This window comes from Carya illinoinensis, chromosome 9 (genome assembly GCF_018687715.1).
Source record: "Carya illinoinensis cultivar Pawnee chromosome 9, C.illinoinensisPawnee_v1, whole genome shotgun sequence".
Classification (NCBI taxonomy): Eukaryota; Viridiplantae; Streptophyta; class Magnoliopsida; order Fagales; family Juglandaceae; genus Carya; species Carya illinoinensis.
In genome coordinates, this window is record NC_056760.1 from 7,360,813 (window position 1) to 7,381,051 (window position 20,239).

General features: G+C 35.8%; 1 protein-coding gene across 1 annotated transcript; it reads left to right on the plus strand.

Moving 5' to 3' along the window:
- Positions 1-16,864: 16,864 nt before the first annotated feature.
- On the plus strand, positions 16,865-19,916 carry LOC122275536 (F-box/LRR-repeat MAX2 homolog A-like). The gene has a single exon (XM_043084633.1). It carries the CDS (start codon positions 16,894-16,896, stop codon positions 18,997-18,999), a length of 2,106 nt encoding a protein of 701 aa, XP_042940567.1. The 5' UTR covers positions 16,865-16,893; the 3' UTR covers positions 19,000-19,916.
- The last annotated feature ends 323 nt before the right edge of the window (positions 19,917-20,239 follow it).

Below are 20,239 nucleotides of genomic sequence, written 5' to 3' on the forward strand. Positions count from 1 at the left end.
CCCATGTATTTTACGCATCACAATTGTAGTTAAATACATAACCAACTTGAGATAGTAACATTTCGTAACATGGCATAACATATAACAGACAACATATTTAACATGACATATTTGTAATGTATAGTAATACATGACAGAATATATTGTGTAACAGATAAAAATTGATGACAGAATAAATTCTGTATAATAGACAATTACATGATAACTTGGCATGGTATGACATATATGATAACATACATACATACACTCTAATTCTTTTACTTAGCACACATACACAGTAGACTGCTAGTAAGTTAAAAGCTAACTTACCTCGATCTCCGCGTTTCTTATAAAACTTCAAGTGCGATCACGAGGAACTGTAATTAGTGATTCTAAAAATTAGAACTAAATCACTAATAATTTGAAATATGGAAAATATTAACTTAAAGAGTAAAATTTTCATTTTACTCTCTACATGTGGGAAATTGACCGTTTTACCCATAACTTAAGGATTTTGCATACTAACTTCAAAAGTTTCCAAAATTTACATTCCTCATGTAAATTTTGTCCTAAACTTAAATATCAACTCATAAAAATTTAAGACAAAACACAACCATGAAGAACACACTATGGTCGAAACATCCATAGGCCATTTCCCTTTATTTTTGTTGCAATTCCTTCCAACTTCAAAACTCATGCTTAAACCAAAATTTTGCAACAAACATCTTCCAATCCTAAGTTCAAAACCATACTTAAAACATCCATTTAGAAAAATCTAATAATCAACACCAAACTTTTTTGTAAAAAGATCCAAGCATTTGAATCACAAGTTTTGACCTTAAATCAAAACATCTCCAAGAATTTCAAAAATCAAATCTTACTTCTAACATATTCATAATATCATCCTAACATCAACCATGCTTTAAATCATCAAACTAAAGTCACCAAAATCACAAAATAACATTTGGAGTTTTTGGTTTTACACTTAGTCCAAAAACAGGAGCTTTTTCCTCAACTAGTTTTGATAAATCTCTTGATCTATGATTTATAAATATATGATCTTCAAACCAAACCATTACATGGTTTAAAAAGATGTCCTAAAACATATACAAGCTTCTAATTCAAGATCACATGGTTAGAAATTAACCAAAACATAAATTTAGCCAAGAATATCCACACTTTGGCTTATCTGAATATCTCTTTGCATAAAATTTCATATCTTTGAAACTAACATCAAATATCTTCAAAATAATAATATAACATGTATATAAGATGTTTAGGATCCTCCAATAAAATTATCAAAGTCATTAGAATAGGTTTAGACCACCAAAGAGTTAAACTTTCTCAAAACAGAAACTGTTTTTCCTCTTCCAGTTTCTAAGTTTCTAAATCTAAGAACATCTTTCATCAAAACCTTTAATCATGCAAAAATCCTCAACCAATAGTCACATATACATGTTAAAAATACTCCATAAAAATTTCGGATCAATATCTATCCATTAGCTTGGTCAAAAACTCCAAACTATAACATATTCTCCAGTTTATCTCCCAGAATGACCTTTCTATAGTTTACACAATATTTTACTGACCAAATGATCTTCAAATGGGGCAAATAAGATATCCATGTAAACTAGACTCAAAAAGGAACAACTTATATGAAGGAGACTTTATGATAAAACACTTACAACAGCTTCGAAATGGGCGTACAAAAGATCTCCTAAAATCTGTCCGAGAGAGAGTGTTTGATAATCTTTTATTAGAAGGAGTAATTGAAGATAAGTTTATGGGTGCTGGCTAGACACATTTATGGACGAGATAAGGGAGGTGATAAGGCTGGAGTTGAGAGTTGAGTGTGGTTTTCTCCTACCCAAAATATCTATAAAAGATTATCTCATAATATTCTATCCAATAATATCTACAAAAATCAACTTAAGATATTTTTATCTAATAATATCTATAAAAATCAACTTAAAATATTTTTATCTAATAATATCTATAAAAATCAACTCAAAATATTTTTACCCAATAATATTCACGAAAATTACCTCAAGATATTTCTTTTTATCCAATAATATCTACAGTTTTGAACAGACGTTTTGTCCGAAAATGTGAAAAAATGTTATTGCGCCATAAGACTTTAAATAACCCTCCGAGTCTAATGGCACAAATCATAATACATTTTGACACTTCTAACTATCTCCAATAATCAAAAATACACTTCTGATACCATAGTAAATAATAACACTAACTATGTAGTTAGACAAAAACCTATACGATTAATGGATTCGTGAAAACTTATGGGTTTTTCACGAGATTCCTAAAGTTAATAGAAATTTCACAATTGAATTTCTAGCGGGCTGTTACAATCTCCCCTCCTAAAAAAAAAGATTTCGTCCTCGAAATCGAAGTAAGTAAGAAATAACAATTCAAAAGTTAAGGAAACACATATACTTTATTGATATTCGAATAACGAAGTACAACGTCTGATATTGTCAGTCCCGTACAAGTGAACTACAAAGTATCAATTAAGCAAAAGCCCAAAACAATTCTGCAAGACTGAATTTAGATGTCAAACAACTGGGGGTACTTGGCTCGCATATCAACTTCTTTCTCCCAATTCGCCTCTTGAATATTATGATTTTGCCAAAGTACTCTGACCAATGGGATCTTACGGTTCAGCAACTCTTTATCTTTCCAGTCAAGAATTTACATTGGCTTCTCTTCATAGGTCAAGTTAGGTTGTAAAGGTATGCTATCGGGATCCACTATCATTGGTGTCTGATTCCCAAAACTCTTTTTCAAAGAAGACACGTGGAAAACATTATGAATTCCATGGAACTCAGTTGGCAATTCCAAACGATATGCAACTACTCCCACTTTCTCCACTATCTCATAGGGTCCCACATATCTCGGACTTAACTTGTTTTTCACTCCGAAACGACTCACTCCTCTCATAGGAGATACCTTCACATAGACCCAATCTCCAACTTTAAAATCTATGCTCCTCCTTCGATTATCAGCGTAGCTCTTCTGTCAACTCTGTGCTGTTTTCATCCTTTCTTTAATCAAGTGTACTTGGTCCTTAATCTCTTGTAAGACTTCTGGTCCAACTACTTTGCTTTCCCCTACTTCATCCCAATACAGAGGTGATCTACACTTTCTACCATACAAGGCTTCATATGGTGCCATTTGAATAGTGGCCTGGAAACTATTGTTATAAGCAAATTCTACCAAAGGTAATTGTTTCTCCCAATTCCCTTCGTAATCCAAAACACAGGCTCTTAGCATATCTTCCAAAGTTTGAATCGTCCTTTCTGTCTGTCCATCTGTTTGTGGGTGGTATGCACTACTAAACCTCAGACTAGAGCCCATCGATTCTTGTAAACTTTTCCAGAAGCGTGACGTAAAACGAGGGTCTCTATCTGATACGATCGTCTTAGGCACTCCATGCAATCTGACAATCTCTGCTATATAAATTCTCGTCAATCTTTCTAGAGAATCTGTATTCTTAATGGGTATGAAGTGAGCACTTTTTGTCAGACGATCAACTATTACCTAGATAGTATTATTTCCGGCTGAGGTCCTTGGAAAGCCTACTATAAAATCCATGGAAATATCCTCCCATTTCCATTCTGGGATTGGCAATGACTGCAATTTACCGGCTGGCTTTTGGTGCTCTGCTTTTACTAATCTACAGACAGAACATTTGTTCACAAATTCTGCTACGTCCTTCTTCATTCCTTCCCACCAAAAAGACTGTTTCAAATCCTGATACATTTTTGTACTACCAGGATGAGCAGTGTAAGGTGTGTTATGAGTTTCCTTTAGTACTTTTTCCTTTAACTCTTCATCTGCTGGAATGACTCTTCTGTCCTTGTAATACAGAGTCCCATCCTCTCTGAGGCTAAAGTCCACTGGTCCTTTTGACTTTTCGATCTTTTTTACAACTTCTGCAAGTTTACTGTCCTTCTTTTGACGGTCTTTCAGTTCTTCCCAGTCCAATGGAATGAATTCTTGGATTGTAGTCAACATGGTTTCCTGACTACGGTTTCTAATCAACAGTTTTCTCATACTACATAAGAGGGAATTTACTTCTGATGAAGGAACTGATGAAGCTTCTTGTCTGCTCTTGCGGCTTAAAGCATCAGCTACCACGTTGGCCTTTCCAGGATGATACTTGATGTCGCACTGATAGTCGCTGATTAATTCCAGCCATCTTCTTTGTCTCATATTAAGATTCTTCTGCTCAAACAGGTACTTTAGGCTTTTGTGATCTGTGAAGACTTCACACTTCTCGCCATACAAATAATGTCTCCAAATCTTAAGAGCAAAAACTACTGCAGCTAATTCCAAATCATGAGTAGGATAATTCTGTTCGTGATTCTTCAGTTGTCGTGAAGCATAAGCAACCACTTTCCCTTCTTGCATTAGCACACATCCGAGTCCTGCCTTAGATGCATCGCTATATACTACAAAAGATTTAAGAGGTTCCGGCAGTGTAAGTACCGGTGCGGTGGTAAGTCTTTTCTTCAACTCAAGAAAACTTGTTTCGCACTTATCATTCCAAGTAAATTTCACATTTTTCTTAGTCAGGGCGGTGAGTGGTCCAGACAAACGGGAGAATCCTTCCACAAATCTCCTATAGTAACCAGCCAGTCCTAAGAAACTTCGGATCTCATGCACACTGGTCGGTCTCTGCCAGTTCGTTACAGCTTCAATCTTGCTCGGGTCTACTGCTACTCCTCTACTAGAGATCACATGACCTAGAAATTTTACTTCTTCCAGCCAGAACTCACACTTACTAAGTTTGGCATAAAGTTTCTGATCCTTAAGTATAGTTAAAGCCATGCTTAGATGATGTCTATGTTCCTCCTTGTTCTTAGAGTAGATTAAGATGTCATCAATGAATACGACAACAAAATTATCCAAATAAGGTCTGAATATTTTGTTCATCATGTCCATGAATGCGGCTGGAGCATTGGTTAACCCAAAAGGCATCACTAAAAACTCGAAGTGGCCATACCTTGTCCTAAAGGCAGTTTTCAGCACATCTTGATCCTTGACTTTTAGCTGATGATACCCGGATCTCAGGTCAATCTTTGAAAACACTGCTGCTCCTTGCAACTGATCCAACAAATCATCGATTCTGGGTAATGGGTATCTATTCTTAATCGTCACCTTATTCAACTCTCTATAGTCTATACACATCCTCATAGATCCATCTTTTTTCTTCACAAATAACACAGGTGCTCCCCACGGCGAAGAACTAGGGCGGATAAAACCCTTCTCCAAAAGTTCTTCCAATTGTAACTTGAGCTCCTTCAACTCGGTAGGGGCCATACGATATGGCGCCTTGTGAGTCGGAGTTGTTGCCGGCTCCAACTCTATTTGGAATTCTACTTCTCTATCTGGTGGTAAACCAGGTAACTCATCAACGAAAACTTCAGGAAAGTCTTCAACCACAGGTATCCCTTGGATTCCTATAGTTTTGGTTGTCTCCTCTACAGTTATCAATAGAAACGCTGAGGCTCCATCATCGATACACTTCCTAGCTTGCAACGCCGAGATCAAAGGTGGGGTGGCCTTAACTGATGTTCCTGCGTAACTCATCCTGTCTTCAGTTGGAGGTTCAAACACAACCTCTCGTTTCCGACAGTCTATCTTAGCGTAGTGCTTGAAAAGCCAGTCCATCCCCAAAATCAGGTCGAATTCCATCTGACCGAATACTAACAAGTTAGCCTTCAGTGTCCTTCCTTCTAGCTCTAACGGACAATCATTAACTAAACGGGTACAAGATACTGTATTCCCATCGGGAATTAATACTACAACCCGTCGTGGTAATAGTTCAGTCTGCAAACTACAAATTCGTGCAAACGCTGCAGACACAAAGGACTGCGACGCACCTGAATCGAATAGTGCACAAGCCGAGAACCTAAACAAATTAACCCTTCCTAAAAAAAATATATATATACACCAATATTAATACTAATTCTAACACATTCATAACACCTGCAACATCATCAATACTAAAATGAAAGAAAAAAAATATAAAATAAAATAAAAAAAATACCAGTCATGACGCCAGCTTCATCAGTTTCAGGTGCGTCAACATCAAAATCACCAGGTGTTACTGCATACACTCGTGCCGGGATGTGGGGCCTTGGCTTGCGATCACCAGCTCCACTACCTTGTTTGGCGTTAGGACAATCTCTAATCATATGTCCTGGTTTTCCACATCGGTAACAGACTCCATATCCCTTGTAACATTCTCCAGAATGAAGCTTACCACACTTAGGGCATGGTGAATAAAAGGACGGCTTCTGTCCTCCAATCATTATTCCCTTGCCTTTCTCCGGACTAGAAAAAGGCCTCTTTTTCTCAGCATTACTGCTTGTAGTAAATGGCATGGCTCTCTTTCGATCGGTCATGTTCTGGATCGCCAATTCCTTCTGCTCAGCCTCTGCTATTGTCGCTACATTTACCAACTCTTGGTAATTCTCTATTCTAAGGCAAGCTACTTGACTTCGGATTCTAGGCAGAAGTCCTGCTTGAAACTTTTGTGCCTGCATCTTTTGAGTTGAAATCAAGTGTGGTGCAAACCTTCCCAATGCCATGAATTTAGCGGCATACTGCTCTACAGTCAAACTACCTTGTTTTAAGGACGCAAATTCCAGGGCTTTCAATTGTTTGACAGAGTCTGGGAAGAATCTGTTGTCAAACTCTTCCTTGAACCTCTCCCAAGACAATGCAGCCATACTACCTAGTTCCCTAACTAGAAGTTGCCTACGTGTATCCCACCATATTCCAGCTTCTCCTTGGAATAGGTATCCAGCATATAGAACCTTTTGGTCCTCAAGACATCCACAAATCTCGTACGTTCTCTCGAGATCTATAATCCATTTCTCGGCTCTCAGTGGTCCTTCATTACCAAAAAAATTTGGGTAACGGTAAAGCATAAACTTCTCATATGGACAACCCCTAACTTCGGGTCTAGGTGCGTTCACTTGTTGCTGTTGCTGATGTCTAAGCACGTCAGTCAGCATACGCACAGCTTCAGCTAATCCTCCATCCATTGGGGAATCATGATTCTCCTGATTGATACCACCTTCAGGGTTTTGAGGTATTCTACCATGAGTCATTTGTCTCTTCCTGTAACACACGAGTATACATATTACAATCATATAATACCTCTCATACCTTTAAGAAATTCAAGCCTAATGACAACTAAATTTCAAACCTAATATTTGGTGCATTTCCTAAGGACATGTGGATTTACTGCCCAGAGACGTATTGCTCTGATACCACCCTGTGACGCCCACAAATTCCGTTTGGGATCGGACGGACATTTGAAGCGTCGAGACATGTAACACAAGGTTACCTGCCCCCGTTCATGACATATAAGATGCAATAATCCTAACATGCATATAACATTATGCAATATTCGCAGCGGATAATTTTTTTTTTTAGCAATACTATGCACCAAACTGAAAATATCCAAATATTTAAAACATACTTCATACATAAAGATCCATTGAATAACTAAGATCACAGCACTATTCCAAAATAGTTATGATCCAAAAGTACTGGAGATGCAACTCCATCGTACAAGTAGTAATTTAACTACTATATTAACATTAACGACGCACCGTCGTTCAGTCGACTGTGTCTAGTTGGTCAGCTCCTGATCCTCCTTCAGGTCCTGTAACAAGATCTACCATTCGGGGGAATGGTAGTTGGGACTACCACAGTGAGATTTGATTACAAATCTCAGCAAGTTAACAAAAAAACTTCCATACAGACTAATGATGCATGTATGACAGTAAAAGCATAAATGCATAATCAAATTTATAAGTAATTAAAGCATAACTTAGCGTACAACATAGCATAATTGACATAGCTTAAATTGAATCATGAACTGAACTTGACTTGACATGAACTTGATCTGAAACTTGACTTAGCATGAACTTGCTCTGAAACTTGAATTTAACATGAAAAATATATACTCCACAGTTGTTGTGGCCCCATGTATTCTACGTGTAAATACATACTCCACAGTTGTTGTGGCCCCATGTATTCTACACAAACTTGACTTAACATTAAAAATACATACTCCACAGTTGTTGTGGCTCCATGTATTCTATGTGTAAATACATACTCCACAGTTGTTGTGGCCCCATGTATTCTATACATCACTATGCAGTTAAATACATACTCCACAGTTGTTGTGGCCCCATGTATTCTACATAAACTTGACTTAACATGAAAAATACATACTCCACAGTTGTTGTGGCCCCATGTATTTTACGCATCACAATTGTAGTTAAATACATAACCAACTTGAGATAGTAACATTTCGTAACATGGCATAACATATAACAGACAACATATTTAACATGACATATTTGTAATGTATAGTAATACATGACAGAATATATTGTGTAACAGATAAAAATTGATGACAGAATAAATTCTGTATAATAGACAATTACATGATAACTTGGCATGGTATGACATATATGATAACATACATACATACACTCTAATTCTTTTACTTAGCACACATACACAGTAGACTGCTAGTAAGTTAAAAGCTAACTTACCTCGATCTCCGCGTTTCTTATAAAACTTCAAGTGCGATCACGAGGAACTGTAATTAGTGATTCTAAAAATTAGAACTAAATCACTAATAATTTAAAATATGGAAAATATTAACTTAAAGAGTAAAATTTTCATTTTACTCTCTACATGTGGGAAATTGACCGTTTTACCCATAACTTAAGGATTTTGCATACTAACTTCAAAAGTTTCCAAAATTTACATTCCTCATGTAAATTTTGTCCTAAACTTAAATATCAACTCATAAAAATTTAAGACAAAACACAACCATGAAGAACACACTATGGTCGAAACATCCATAGGCCATTTCCCTTTATTTTTGTTGCAATTCCTTCCAACTTCAAAACTCATGCTTAAACCAAAATTTTGCAACAAACATCTTCCAATCCTAAGTTCAAAACCATACTTAAAACATCCATTTAGAAAAATCTAATAATCAACACCAAACTTTTTTGTAAAAAGATCCAAGCATTTGAATCACAAGTTTTGACCTTAAATCAAAACATCTCCAAGAATTTCAAAAATCAAATCTTACTTCTAACATATTCATAATATCATCCTAACATCAACCATGCTTTAAATCATCAAACTAAAGTCACCAAAATCACAAAATAACATTTGGAGTTTTTGGTTTTACACTTAGTCCAAAAACAGGAGCTTTTTCCTCAACTAGTTTTGATAAATCTCTTGATCTATGATTTATAAATATATGATCTTCAAACCAAACCATTACATGGTTTAAAAAGATGTCCTAAAACATATACAAGCTTCTAATTCAAGATCACATGGTTAGAAATTAACCAAAACATAAATTTAGCCAAGAATATCCACACTTTGGCTTATCTGAATATCTCTTTGCATAAAATTTCATATCTTTGAAACTAACATCAAATATCTTCAAAATAATAATATAACATGTATATAAGATGTTTAGGATCCTCCAATAAAATTATCAAAGTCATTAGAATAGGTTTAGACCACCAAAGAGTTAAACTTTCTCAAAACAGAAACTGTTTTTCCTCTTCCAGTTTCTAAGTTTCTAAATCTAAGAACATCTTTCATCAAAACCTTTAATCATGCAAAAATCCTCAACCAATAGTCACATATACATGTTAACAATACTCCATAAAAATTTCGGATCAATATCTATCCATTAGCTTGGTCAAAAACTCCAAACTATAACATATTCTCCAGTTTATCTCCCAGAATGACCTTTCTATAGTTTACACAATATTTGACTGACCAAATGATCTTAAAATGGGGCAAATAAGATATCCATGTAAACTAGACTCAAAAAGGAACAACTTATATGAAGGAGACTTTATGATAAAACACTTACAACAGCTTCGAAATGGGCGTGCAAAAGATCTCCTAAAATCTGTCCGAGAGAGAGTGTTTGATAATCTTTTATTAGAAGGAGTAATTGAAGATAAGTTTATGGGTGCTGGCTAGACACATTTATGGACGAGATAAGGGAGGTGATAAGGCTGGAGTTGAGAGTTGAGTGTGGTTTTCTCCTACCCAAAATATCTATAAAAGATTATCTCATAATATTCTATCCAATAATATCTACAAAAATCAACTTAAGATATTTTTATCTAATAATATCTATAAAAATCAACTTAAGATATTTTTATCTAATAATATCTATAAAAATCAACTCAAAATATTTTTACCCAATAATATTCACGAAAATTACCTCAAGATATTTCTTTTTATCCAATAATATCTACAGTTTTGAACAGACGTTTTGTCCGAAAATGTGAAAAAATGTTATTGCGCCATAAGACTTTAAATAACCCTCCGAGTCTAATGGCACAAATCATAATACATTTTGACACTTCTAACTATCTCCAATAATCAAAAATACACTTCTGATACCATAGTAAATAATAACACTAACTATGTAGTTAGACAAAAACCTATACGATTAATGGATTCGTGAAAACTTATGGGTTTTTCACGAGATTCCTAAAGTTAATAGAAATTTCACAATTGAATTTCTAGCGGGCTGTTACACCGTGAAAGAAGCCATTTGGTTACAGGGACTGGTAACAGATTTGGGCTTTGAGCAGCAAGAGGTTACCGTTTACTGTGACAGTCAAAGTGCAATCCATTTGGCCAAGAATCAAGTATACCACTCTCGAACAAAGCATATAGATGTCCGTTTCCACTTCGTACGTGAGATATTGGAAGAAGATGACATCAAACTTCAGAAGATTGGCACTGAAGATAATCCAGCAGATATGTTGACGAAGGTCGTCACAGGAATCAAGTTCCAACACTGTTTGGACTTGATCAGTATTGTACACTGCTGAGCACTCTCGGGTGCAATGGAGCATATTCGATAGCAGAAGTCTCTCATGTCAAAGAAAGAGGTGCATTCATTTGAAGAATGAATCAATTTGCAAACAGCCGGGTATGGCACACTTGGGTGGAGGGGGTGATTGTTGACCAGCCACCCAAGTGGCATGACTTGTACATGCACCGTAAGGTGCATTGTCTTATTAGGCACCATTCGGTGCCTTGTTTCTATTAGGCTCTCACTCCGTATTTTTAGCAGCTGAATGCTGCACCGAAATCAGCAGCTGAAGAGAACTTCTCCTATAAATAGGAGAGTTCTGATCAGCAGAAAGAGGCAGTGGGTGAGAAGAAAAATAGAGAGAAAGAGGGACGTGAGAGAGAGATAGAAATTTGTAGAGTGATTTGTAAATCTCGTACAAATTCTATAAAAGAGGCTCCAGTGGATGTAGGCAATTTGCTGAACCACTTTAAAATTATTTTGTGTGATTTTCGGATAGGCCTGTGGCGCAACATGTACTTATGGTAATCATGTGCTAGATGCGTTAATATATCTCGACATGATAGTCTAAGTCTCATATGTTGTCGTTTTCACAATTTTCTCGTACCACTTTAATGCAAGACTTCTGGGGTAGCAAGCTCTGATCTCTTTAATGTTGTTGTATTATTTCCCGACTCGCTTACAAATTGTTCTCTGGCGCCTTTGCTCGCGATTTGTGATGTACCAAATGCTTGCATGCTCACTTTTATCTTATGGTAATGTGAAAGATGCGTTTTATCTGGATGTTCTTTGCCTGTGGGAGCTTTGATTTTTATTGGTTCCTAGTAGGACATGTATATATGATACTCGATTGTCCTCTTGCATGTATTTTTTGTTTTCTTCCTTTCGATGACAAGGTTCTTAGATGTCCTATACTTTCTAAAAAGTGTTCACATCTTTCCTTTTCGAACAGTTCGCTCATATGTTATTCTTTTTTATTCTTTTTGTGCCTTTTTTCACGCATGCAGTAGCAACGTCTGAGATAAAATAATTCTCAAGATTTCCTTTTCGTCTCAGTTTGACTAGGACATTATTTTTATTATTTTTTTCAATTTACTATATTTATTAATATTTAATCCAGTTGTTGAATTCTTTTGAGATGGATTGGTTTTGATTCAGAGATAAGATGAGATAATTTTAGATGAAAAATAAAAGTTAAATAAAATATTATTAAAATATTATTTTTTAATATTATTATTATTTTGAGATTTGAAAAAATTGAATTAGTATTTGAAAAATTTAAATTATTTATTATATTGTATGTAGAATAATGATGAGAAAATTATAATGATGAGACGAGGTAAGATTAGTGCACCATATACGCTATAAACTCGTCTAATTGTTTTGAACGTACAATTGTTAAAAAATTGAGATGCATTTTGTATTGGATTTTGAAGTATATAATTGTGTTTGTGAGTGCGGGGTAAAATTAGTATAACTTAAGCTTTTGGGTTCGCTTGAAATGCAGCCTAGCTCTGACAGTGCCAACAAAACAAAAAGAGAAGTCTCTCGAAAAGAAGAAAGAGGCAAGAGTTGAGTCATGGATCAGAGAAATGGAAAAAGGAAATGGAAAAGGGAATCCTGATCAAGATAGCACCACTTTTGCCAAGTGGCCGGCTTTACTGGAGTGCTACTGCTTGCTGTAGCCTCCTCATCATCATGTATATCTTTATCGTCTACCTCACAGTTCCTTTCTTCTTCCCTGATTTCATTTTCTCTGAGCTAGGCCACAACTTCCCACTAACTGTATCTTTTTTTTCCATCTCCACAGCTTCTCACAGATTCTCTCTCTCTCTCTCTCTCCCCCCCCCCCCCCCCCCCCCCTCTCTCTCCGCTTACAGGGATTCACGTAGGCTGGTGTCAATGACACCACTTATATATATATCGTTCATTTTCTTTTGATATATCTTTCCTTAACAATCATGTTTGTATCTTAAAAAATAAGAACTAGTTCCTATATATGTAATTTGAAGTACTGGTGCTTGAAAATCTCGGACAACATTAAATATATGGAAAATGTTAGTTTGCCTATATATATATATATACACACACACACACATATTGGTAAAATATATATATATATATATATATATATATATATATATTTTGGATTTAACTGCTCATATATTTTAATTTTTTGTAATAATTAAAGAAGTGACTACTAAGGGGCACATCCAACAATACATTCTAGACGGCAAGATCTATGCATGCATTAGGAGGAGATGTATGATCTTTATTAGTAACATGAAGATCATCGATCTTAAAACAGACCATTTTAAGAATATTACTTCTCGTGGATGTTATACCTGTTAGATTTGCATGTCTTTGCCATCCACTTTGCATTTGTTTTTAATTTCTGTACTTCCATATAGGCTCCTCCCGGCCAACTTACAACTTACAAGTACACTAGTACTTCTTTGAAAATATATCTTACCTCAAAACTCTCGTCTCATCTCATTCTATCTCCCTCTCAAACATAATTCATATTTAAAATATAAGATTTTCAAACTAATTATTACTACTTTCTCAAATTAATATTTCATTACAACTTTTCTAAATTTTTGAACAAAAAATATAAAACAATTCAATTTTTTTAAATCTTCAAACAAAAACAATATTATAAAACTATATTCTAACAATATTTTAATTTTATAATATTTTTTATTCAACTAAATTTCAAAAAATACTTTATTCAAACTATTTCACTACTATTCACAAACTATTTTACTACTATTTACAAAAACTTTATCTCTATCTTAATCCGAAACTAGCCTTTATTAATTTCCCTTAATTAAACACAACTTTTTGTTGTGAATTCCTCTAAAGCGACACAGCAGTACTGCTGGAGGTAGAAATTGATGATATTTCTGATCTTGTTTAACGAGAGTAACATGACCTACCATTCTCCACCCAAAAAAGTCTTTTAACAAGGTTGGTAGTAGTGCGAACCACGTCTGCTCCATGGGAGCCTCTCCTGGTAAGCCCTTAATTTTTCTTTCATAAAATAGGGAATAGATAGAAATTGTGTTGAAATTCGACTCAATGGACAATATGCTGTAAATTGTTCAGCTTATTAATTTGATGTACAACTTTGTTCATTAATTTACGATTTACTTTTTTTTATTCCATCGAAGGTGTGATTGGCTTTTGCTTTTTCGTTGAAAACGCCTTGTCTTTATTGAGTTATTATTATTATTATTATTATTTTTAAAGCTTTTGTTTGAGTTCGTCCCGGTCAGATTGGCACTTGCTAGCCGCTCCATATTTTTTTTTTTTTTAAGGAGTGCTACATATAATCATAAAGTGTATAAGTATCATATAATTATTTTAAAAAATAATAAAATTTATTATTAAAAAATTAATTTTTTTTTCTTCATATAAATCTGATATCTATTCATTTATTTTAACGTGATTGTATAGCATTTATACAATTATGACTGCAACTAACATTCTCTTTCTTTTTATGGCAATAAAACTTTCTGGTTGTGAAGGACCATCAATCTTGACTACTCCAAAATTCTAGCTTTTCAAGATTCGTCTAAAACATTTTTCAATTGGAACTTGAGAAATTCAATTATTCATTTTTAATTTTATTATTTTTAGTTATGTTAGCTGATGTTTAATATTTTTAGAAAGATTTTATTGAGCAATGCTAAGCTTAGCATAAGTCCCAAACTTACAAGTCTTGTACAAATTTTTTGTAAAAATATGGGCTCCATTTTGAAAAAGTGAATTTTTCATGACGGAGCATACTTTTTAATAAAAGACTTACAAGAAAATTTGTGCATTTGATGTGTATATATATCATTTCTCTACGTAAAAATTGAATGCTTTAGCTGTAATTTGAATAATGAGATGAGATGAGATGATTTTAAATAAAAATTGAATAAAATATTATTTTTTAATATTATTATTATTTTCTAATTCGAAAAAGTTAAATTATTTTATTATATTTTATATGAGAATTTTAAAAAATTATAATAATGAGATGGGATGAAACTGTTTCTATATTCAAAATTAGCTTTAGTCCAATATAGCCCTACTAGATTTGGACATGTGGTCTCTTAGGCCCGGTTTGGATACACGACATCTGTACTGTACACTATTTTTTCATATCCAAATATATTATATTTCATCTTTAAATTTTAAAAACATCAACTTAAGTAAACAATAATAAACAATGTGTAAACAGTGAAATCTAACAGTAAATAGTGCATAAACAGTATATGAGCAGTACGTGAACAGTAACTCTGATAGTAAACAATGCACAATTCCGTTAAAATTAAAATAGTAGGATCCACGTCTTTTTTAAACTTTAAAAATTAAAAATTATCTAATCTCATTTTAATATCTAAACACACATTTTTTTTTTATAAATTATTTTATCTTATCTTAACTTAAAAATTTTATTATTATTTAAAATATTTCATTTTATCTCAACTATATATCCAACGTTAGCTACGCTGTCCTGTTCACTTTTTCAAGCCTATTGCAGCTTTTTATTCTTTTATTCGAACTTTCTCACTTTTGTTTCTAATTTGTTCTTTATTTTTTTCTCTACCGGTGGCTTTTGGGTCCACTGCCCTTTTCACTTCTCTCGCTCCTTCTGATCTCTGGCCAGCTATGTCTTAATTTTTTCCATCTCCATTAATATTGGTCGATCGATCTCACAGATTCTGTCTCTGAGCTGCTGGGATTCTAAAGTAGATAGCTTAGTTTAATTCCTCATGCATGTTAATGGCTACTTTTACATATAGATAATATATATATAAATATATATATATATATATCATACAAAGAGCTGTGCTATAATCATAAAAAAATTAATAAAAATAAACTTATAAATTAACAAAATTTAATAAAAATAATTTAATTCATAATCTGACCTACCACATAAATTCACGTCAGACGTTTATAATTAATTAATTTATTTTTATAAAGTTCTTTTACGACTAAAGCATATCTTATATTTAATACAAACTTTTGAGAACGTGTGAAAAGAACCTATAACAAGAAGTTGTTTGATGCATGCAACCATAATCGATCGGAATCGTTTAAAAGCATTTCTCAGGAAGGAATTAATTAATGATGTAGTTCACCTGGTTAATTACAACACATAGCAACCAGCGCAGCAGCTGATCAAGGGATCAGAAAAATAACCAGATCTGAAAAGAAGAACGAGCTGCGAGAAGTCGAGCCATAGCAAAATGGTAGAGATCGAATAAGATAAAGACGTACACCTCATGCACACATGAATTACTAAAAAACTGCTATTATTTTAAATATAACATTTAAATGGAAGTGAAAATTACGAAGCATGCATGAGATAGTACGCTAGAAGTAATCGTGATGATCATCAACATCATGAACATGCACCCGTTTTTGGCAATAATTAGCGCATGCAGGTCAAGTACTACTATTGCAGGCCAGTTACTCTCTCGTGTTAATTATAGTCTCACGATGCATCTTCGATCAAGCTTACAAGAAGTCTCTTGTCCACCTTTATCTCTTGGAGACATCCAGGTCACGTTCACTGTATCTTGTTCTCCACCTCCATAGGTTTTCACAGATTCTCTGATGATCTACCGAGAATCCCTATCGTGAGTCTTTATCCTCTCATATATAGGCTCTTTTACATAGACGTCACACATACGCCTCGATCTGTCTGTCTCTCTAACTATGAAGATGCAGGTTTTGTGCTTCATGCCATCGTGACCACAGAAAAGAAATATTCATCATCCCCACCATTGTTACTTTCTAAACGATACTCCGTACCCCGCCCTTTTCATCCACTGATCTATATAAGACGCTCGTGTTTATGTTTCTATTCCCCACCAAGAATACAACCACCACGGTTCCCCATTTCAAGAGATTGCAATTTTGAAGGAAAAGGGAAAAAAAAAAAAAAAAAAAAAAAAAAAAAAAAAAAAAAAAAAAAAAAACTTCTCCTTGCCAAAATGGCCGCTCTAAAACATTGTCATTTGTATGACTTGCCAGATGTAATTCTCACCATCATATTCTCCCTAGTTATCGACACTCGTACACGCAATGCCATGTCCCTTGTGTCCCTCAAATGGTACCTGCTAGAGCGCTCCACCCGCACTTACCTCACTCTCCGCGGAAACATCCGCGACCTAATCTTCCTCCCCACTTGTTTTCAAGCTGTCACCAATCTTGACCTCTCTTTCCTCTCCCCTTGGGGCCATCCGCTCTTAGACGAGTCCTTCCCGAATCCAACACTTCTTGCTCAGCTTTTTGGTCAGGCCTTCCCTGCCCTGATTTCTTTTACTGCATACGCACGATACCCTATAACTCTCAATCATCTTGCTCCTCAGTGGCCTAATCTACGCCATGCTAAGCTCATCCGCTGGCATCAGCGTTTGCCTACTGCTCCTCTTGGCTCTGATTTCCTCCCACTGCTTGAGCATTGTCATTCACTTTCTTCCCTTGATCTCTCCCATTTCTATTGCTGGACAGAAGATCTCCCTCTAGCACTTAAAGCCTACCCTAATACTGCAGCTTCCCTCTCCTATCTCAGTATCCTTACCCATTCTTCTACCGAGGGATACAAAGCTCACGAACTTCTTGCCATTACAGCTGCCTGCCCAAATCTCCGCCAGTTTCTGGCAACATGTATATTTGACCACAGATTCATTGGTTCTACTCGGGATGAAACTTTGCTGTCTCTTGCTTCAAATTGTCCTCACCTCTCTCTTCTTCACCTTGTAGATATTACTTCCTTTTCAAATGCCTGGGCGGTCAACCCTGATGATGAGGGTTACACCTATCACGATGCTATAGTCAGCCATGCGACTCTTGTGGACCTTTGTGCTGGATTGCCATTGCTTGAAGACTTGGTTCTTGATGTTTGTCACAATGTTAAAGATACTAGGCCAGCATTGAAGTTGCTTAATTCCAAGTGCCCGCGGCTTAAGTCTTTGACTCTGGGACAGTTCCATTGGGTTTGCAGGGGAATATTTTCACGGCCAGATGTGATTCCACTATGCTCGGGGTTGGAGTCACTTTCAATCAAGAACGCCGCTGATTTAACTGATCGTTGCTTGATAGCTATCTCACATGGCTGCCCGAGACTCGCGCAGTTCGAGGTTACGGGTTGCAAAATGATCACAGAAACAGGGATCAGAAATTTGGCTTCGAACCTTCGGAGAACTTTAATTGATGTGAAGATCTCTTGCTGTAAGCATCTCAATGCTGTGTGCACATTACGTGCACTAGATCCAATTCGAGGCCTTATCCAGCGATTGCACATAGACTGTGTTTGGAAAAGCGTTCAGCGATTAGAAGAGGAGCAGCCTAGCGCTCTAGAGCGAGTAGCCATGTGGAAAGATACAAGCAGCTTCAATAAGGAATGCAAGAAACACTCAAGTTTGAACTTATATCACATTCTTAGCCACGGAAGTGGCAGTGGTAATAGTATTGGTGATATATTCCCTGCCAGGACTTGGGCAAAGTTGCAATCTCTTTCCCTTTGGATTTCTGTTGGGGAGATGCTGACTCCATTGACTTTGGTGGGGTTGGAGGATTGCCCGGTGCTCGAAGAAATACAAATTCGAATTGAAGGTGACTGCAGGCAGCAGATAAGGCCTTCCATGCACGCCTTTGGACTGAGCTCCCTTGAGTGTTATCCTCGGCTTTCAAAGATGAATCTGGATTGTGGAGGCGCTGTTGGGTATGCTCTTACTGCCCCTGCTGGGTATCCAGATTTGAATATGTGGGAGCGCTTTTATCTTAGTGGGATTGGGAGCTTGAAGCTCACTGAGCTTAATTATTGGCCCCCACAGGACACAGAGTTAAATAAGAGAACCCTCTCTCTTCCAGGAGCGGGATTGCTTGCACAATGTCCGACACTAAGAAAGCTTTTTATCCATGGGGCAGCCGCTGAACACTTGATGATGTTCCTTCTAAAAGTACCAACTCTCAGGGATGTACAGCTGAGAGAAGATTACTATCCTGCTCCAGAAAACTACACAAGCTTGGAGATGCGAGTGCGATGGTGCTGTCGATTTGAGGATGCCCTCAACAGGCGTCAGATCCCTGACTGAATATTGGGAGTCTACGCTTCCCGAAAACAAGACATGGAACCTGCAACTATGGCTTGCTCCCCTTGCATATATGGTGAAGCGTATGGGCTGCAACCTGGAAGACTTAAAACTGGCGATGGAGTTTGGGTGTATGTAACTAGCTAAGTTTGTCCGGGAGAGTATCGTGGAAACTGCAAAGCATTAAGCATCACCATTGAGATTTGCTCAGTATTTAACGTAAGAAATAAAACATTGTTCAACAAAAAGTACTGGCACACTAACAAGAGAAGAGAGAGAGAGAGAGAACAGATTGTCGATTTTATTTTTTATTTTTTCCTTTTCTTTTGGAGAAAACGTAGTTGTACGGCCCCTCATCTTCTTCCTCTCCGAAATGCTCATCTCCCCCAAATTTCTCTCAAAAACGTTCCACGATCTGCTCCCACCCTCTGAGAGAAGATTTCTTAAAATCCATGCATATGATCAAATGCATACCCAGAAGCATCCATACTCTCTGTTTGTGTTATATAAAACTGCGACAAAGTTAACCCTGCACATACACAGCCAACGTACGCCGCAAAGTTCCACGGCTCGGTCTAGAGGTTAAGGTTACGCACAAATCCCGTCCATTGGACTCGCAGTAAACCAAAGAGAACAGATGACCGGAACGATTCAACCTTCAGCGACCCGAGTACGTGGAGGAAATCAAGGTAAACTCCTTATAATATTCCTTGCTATTATTGCTAAAATTAGTGTATTTAATTGTCGGCTTCAGAAAAAATTAAGCTGGGACGACGTAAGTGTAGTACCGATCATCGATCGGTGTTTCGGACAGGTGAAAATGTTGGGGGTTTTAACTTTTCACTCTCCAGCTGCGATTATGTTAATTGATTATTAATTATTAGCAAAAGCTAAAGATTTTTAAGAGAAAAACCTAATGAAGTTGTTTAATTATCATTAGTAGTAAATTTTAATTAGGCTTTGCATGTGTATAATTCTTGTTCTTCATTTCTGATTCACAACCCATATATAATATGTATATAATTACATTTAGAATTTGTCCTTTGTGTTTTTGGAGTTTGAAGTTGGAAATTCTGCCTTAAAATTTATAATCTGAATATTTATACAAATATACAGCAACAAAAATAAATGTTTTGAAAATAACATTTCAATCCAGTAGTACTAAAAATGTTAAGAAAAAGCGAATTAATAATTGCAATTGTGACTATGTACAAAAACGTTTTGCAATCACTGAATAAATATG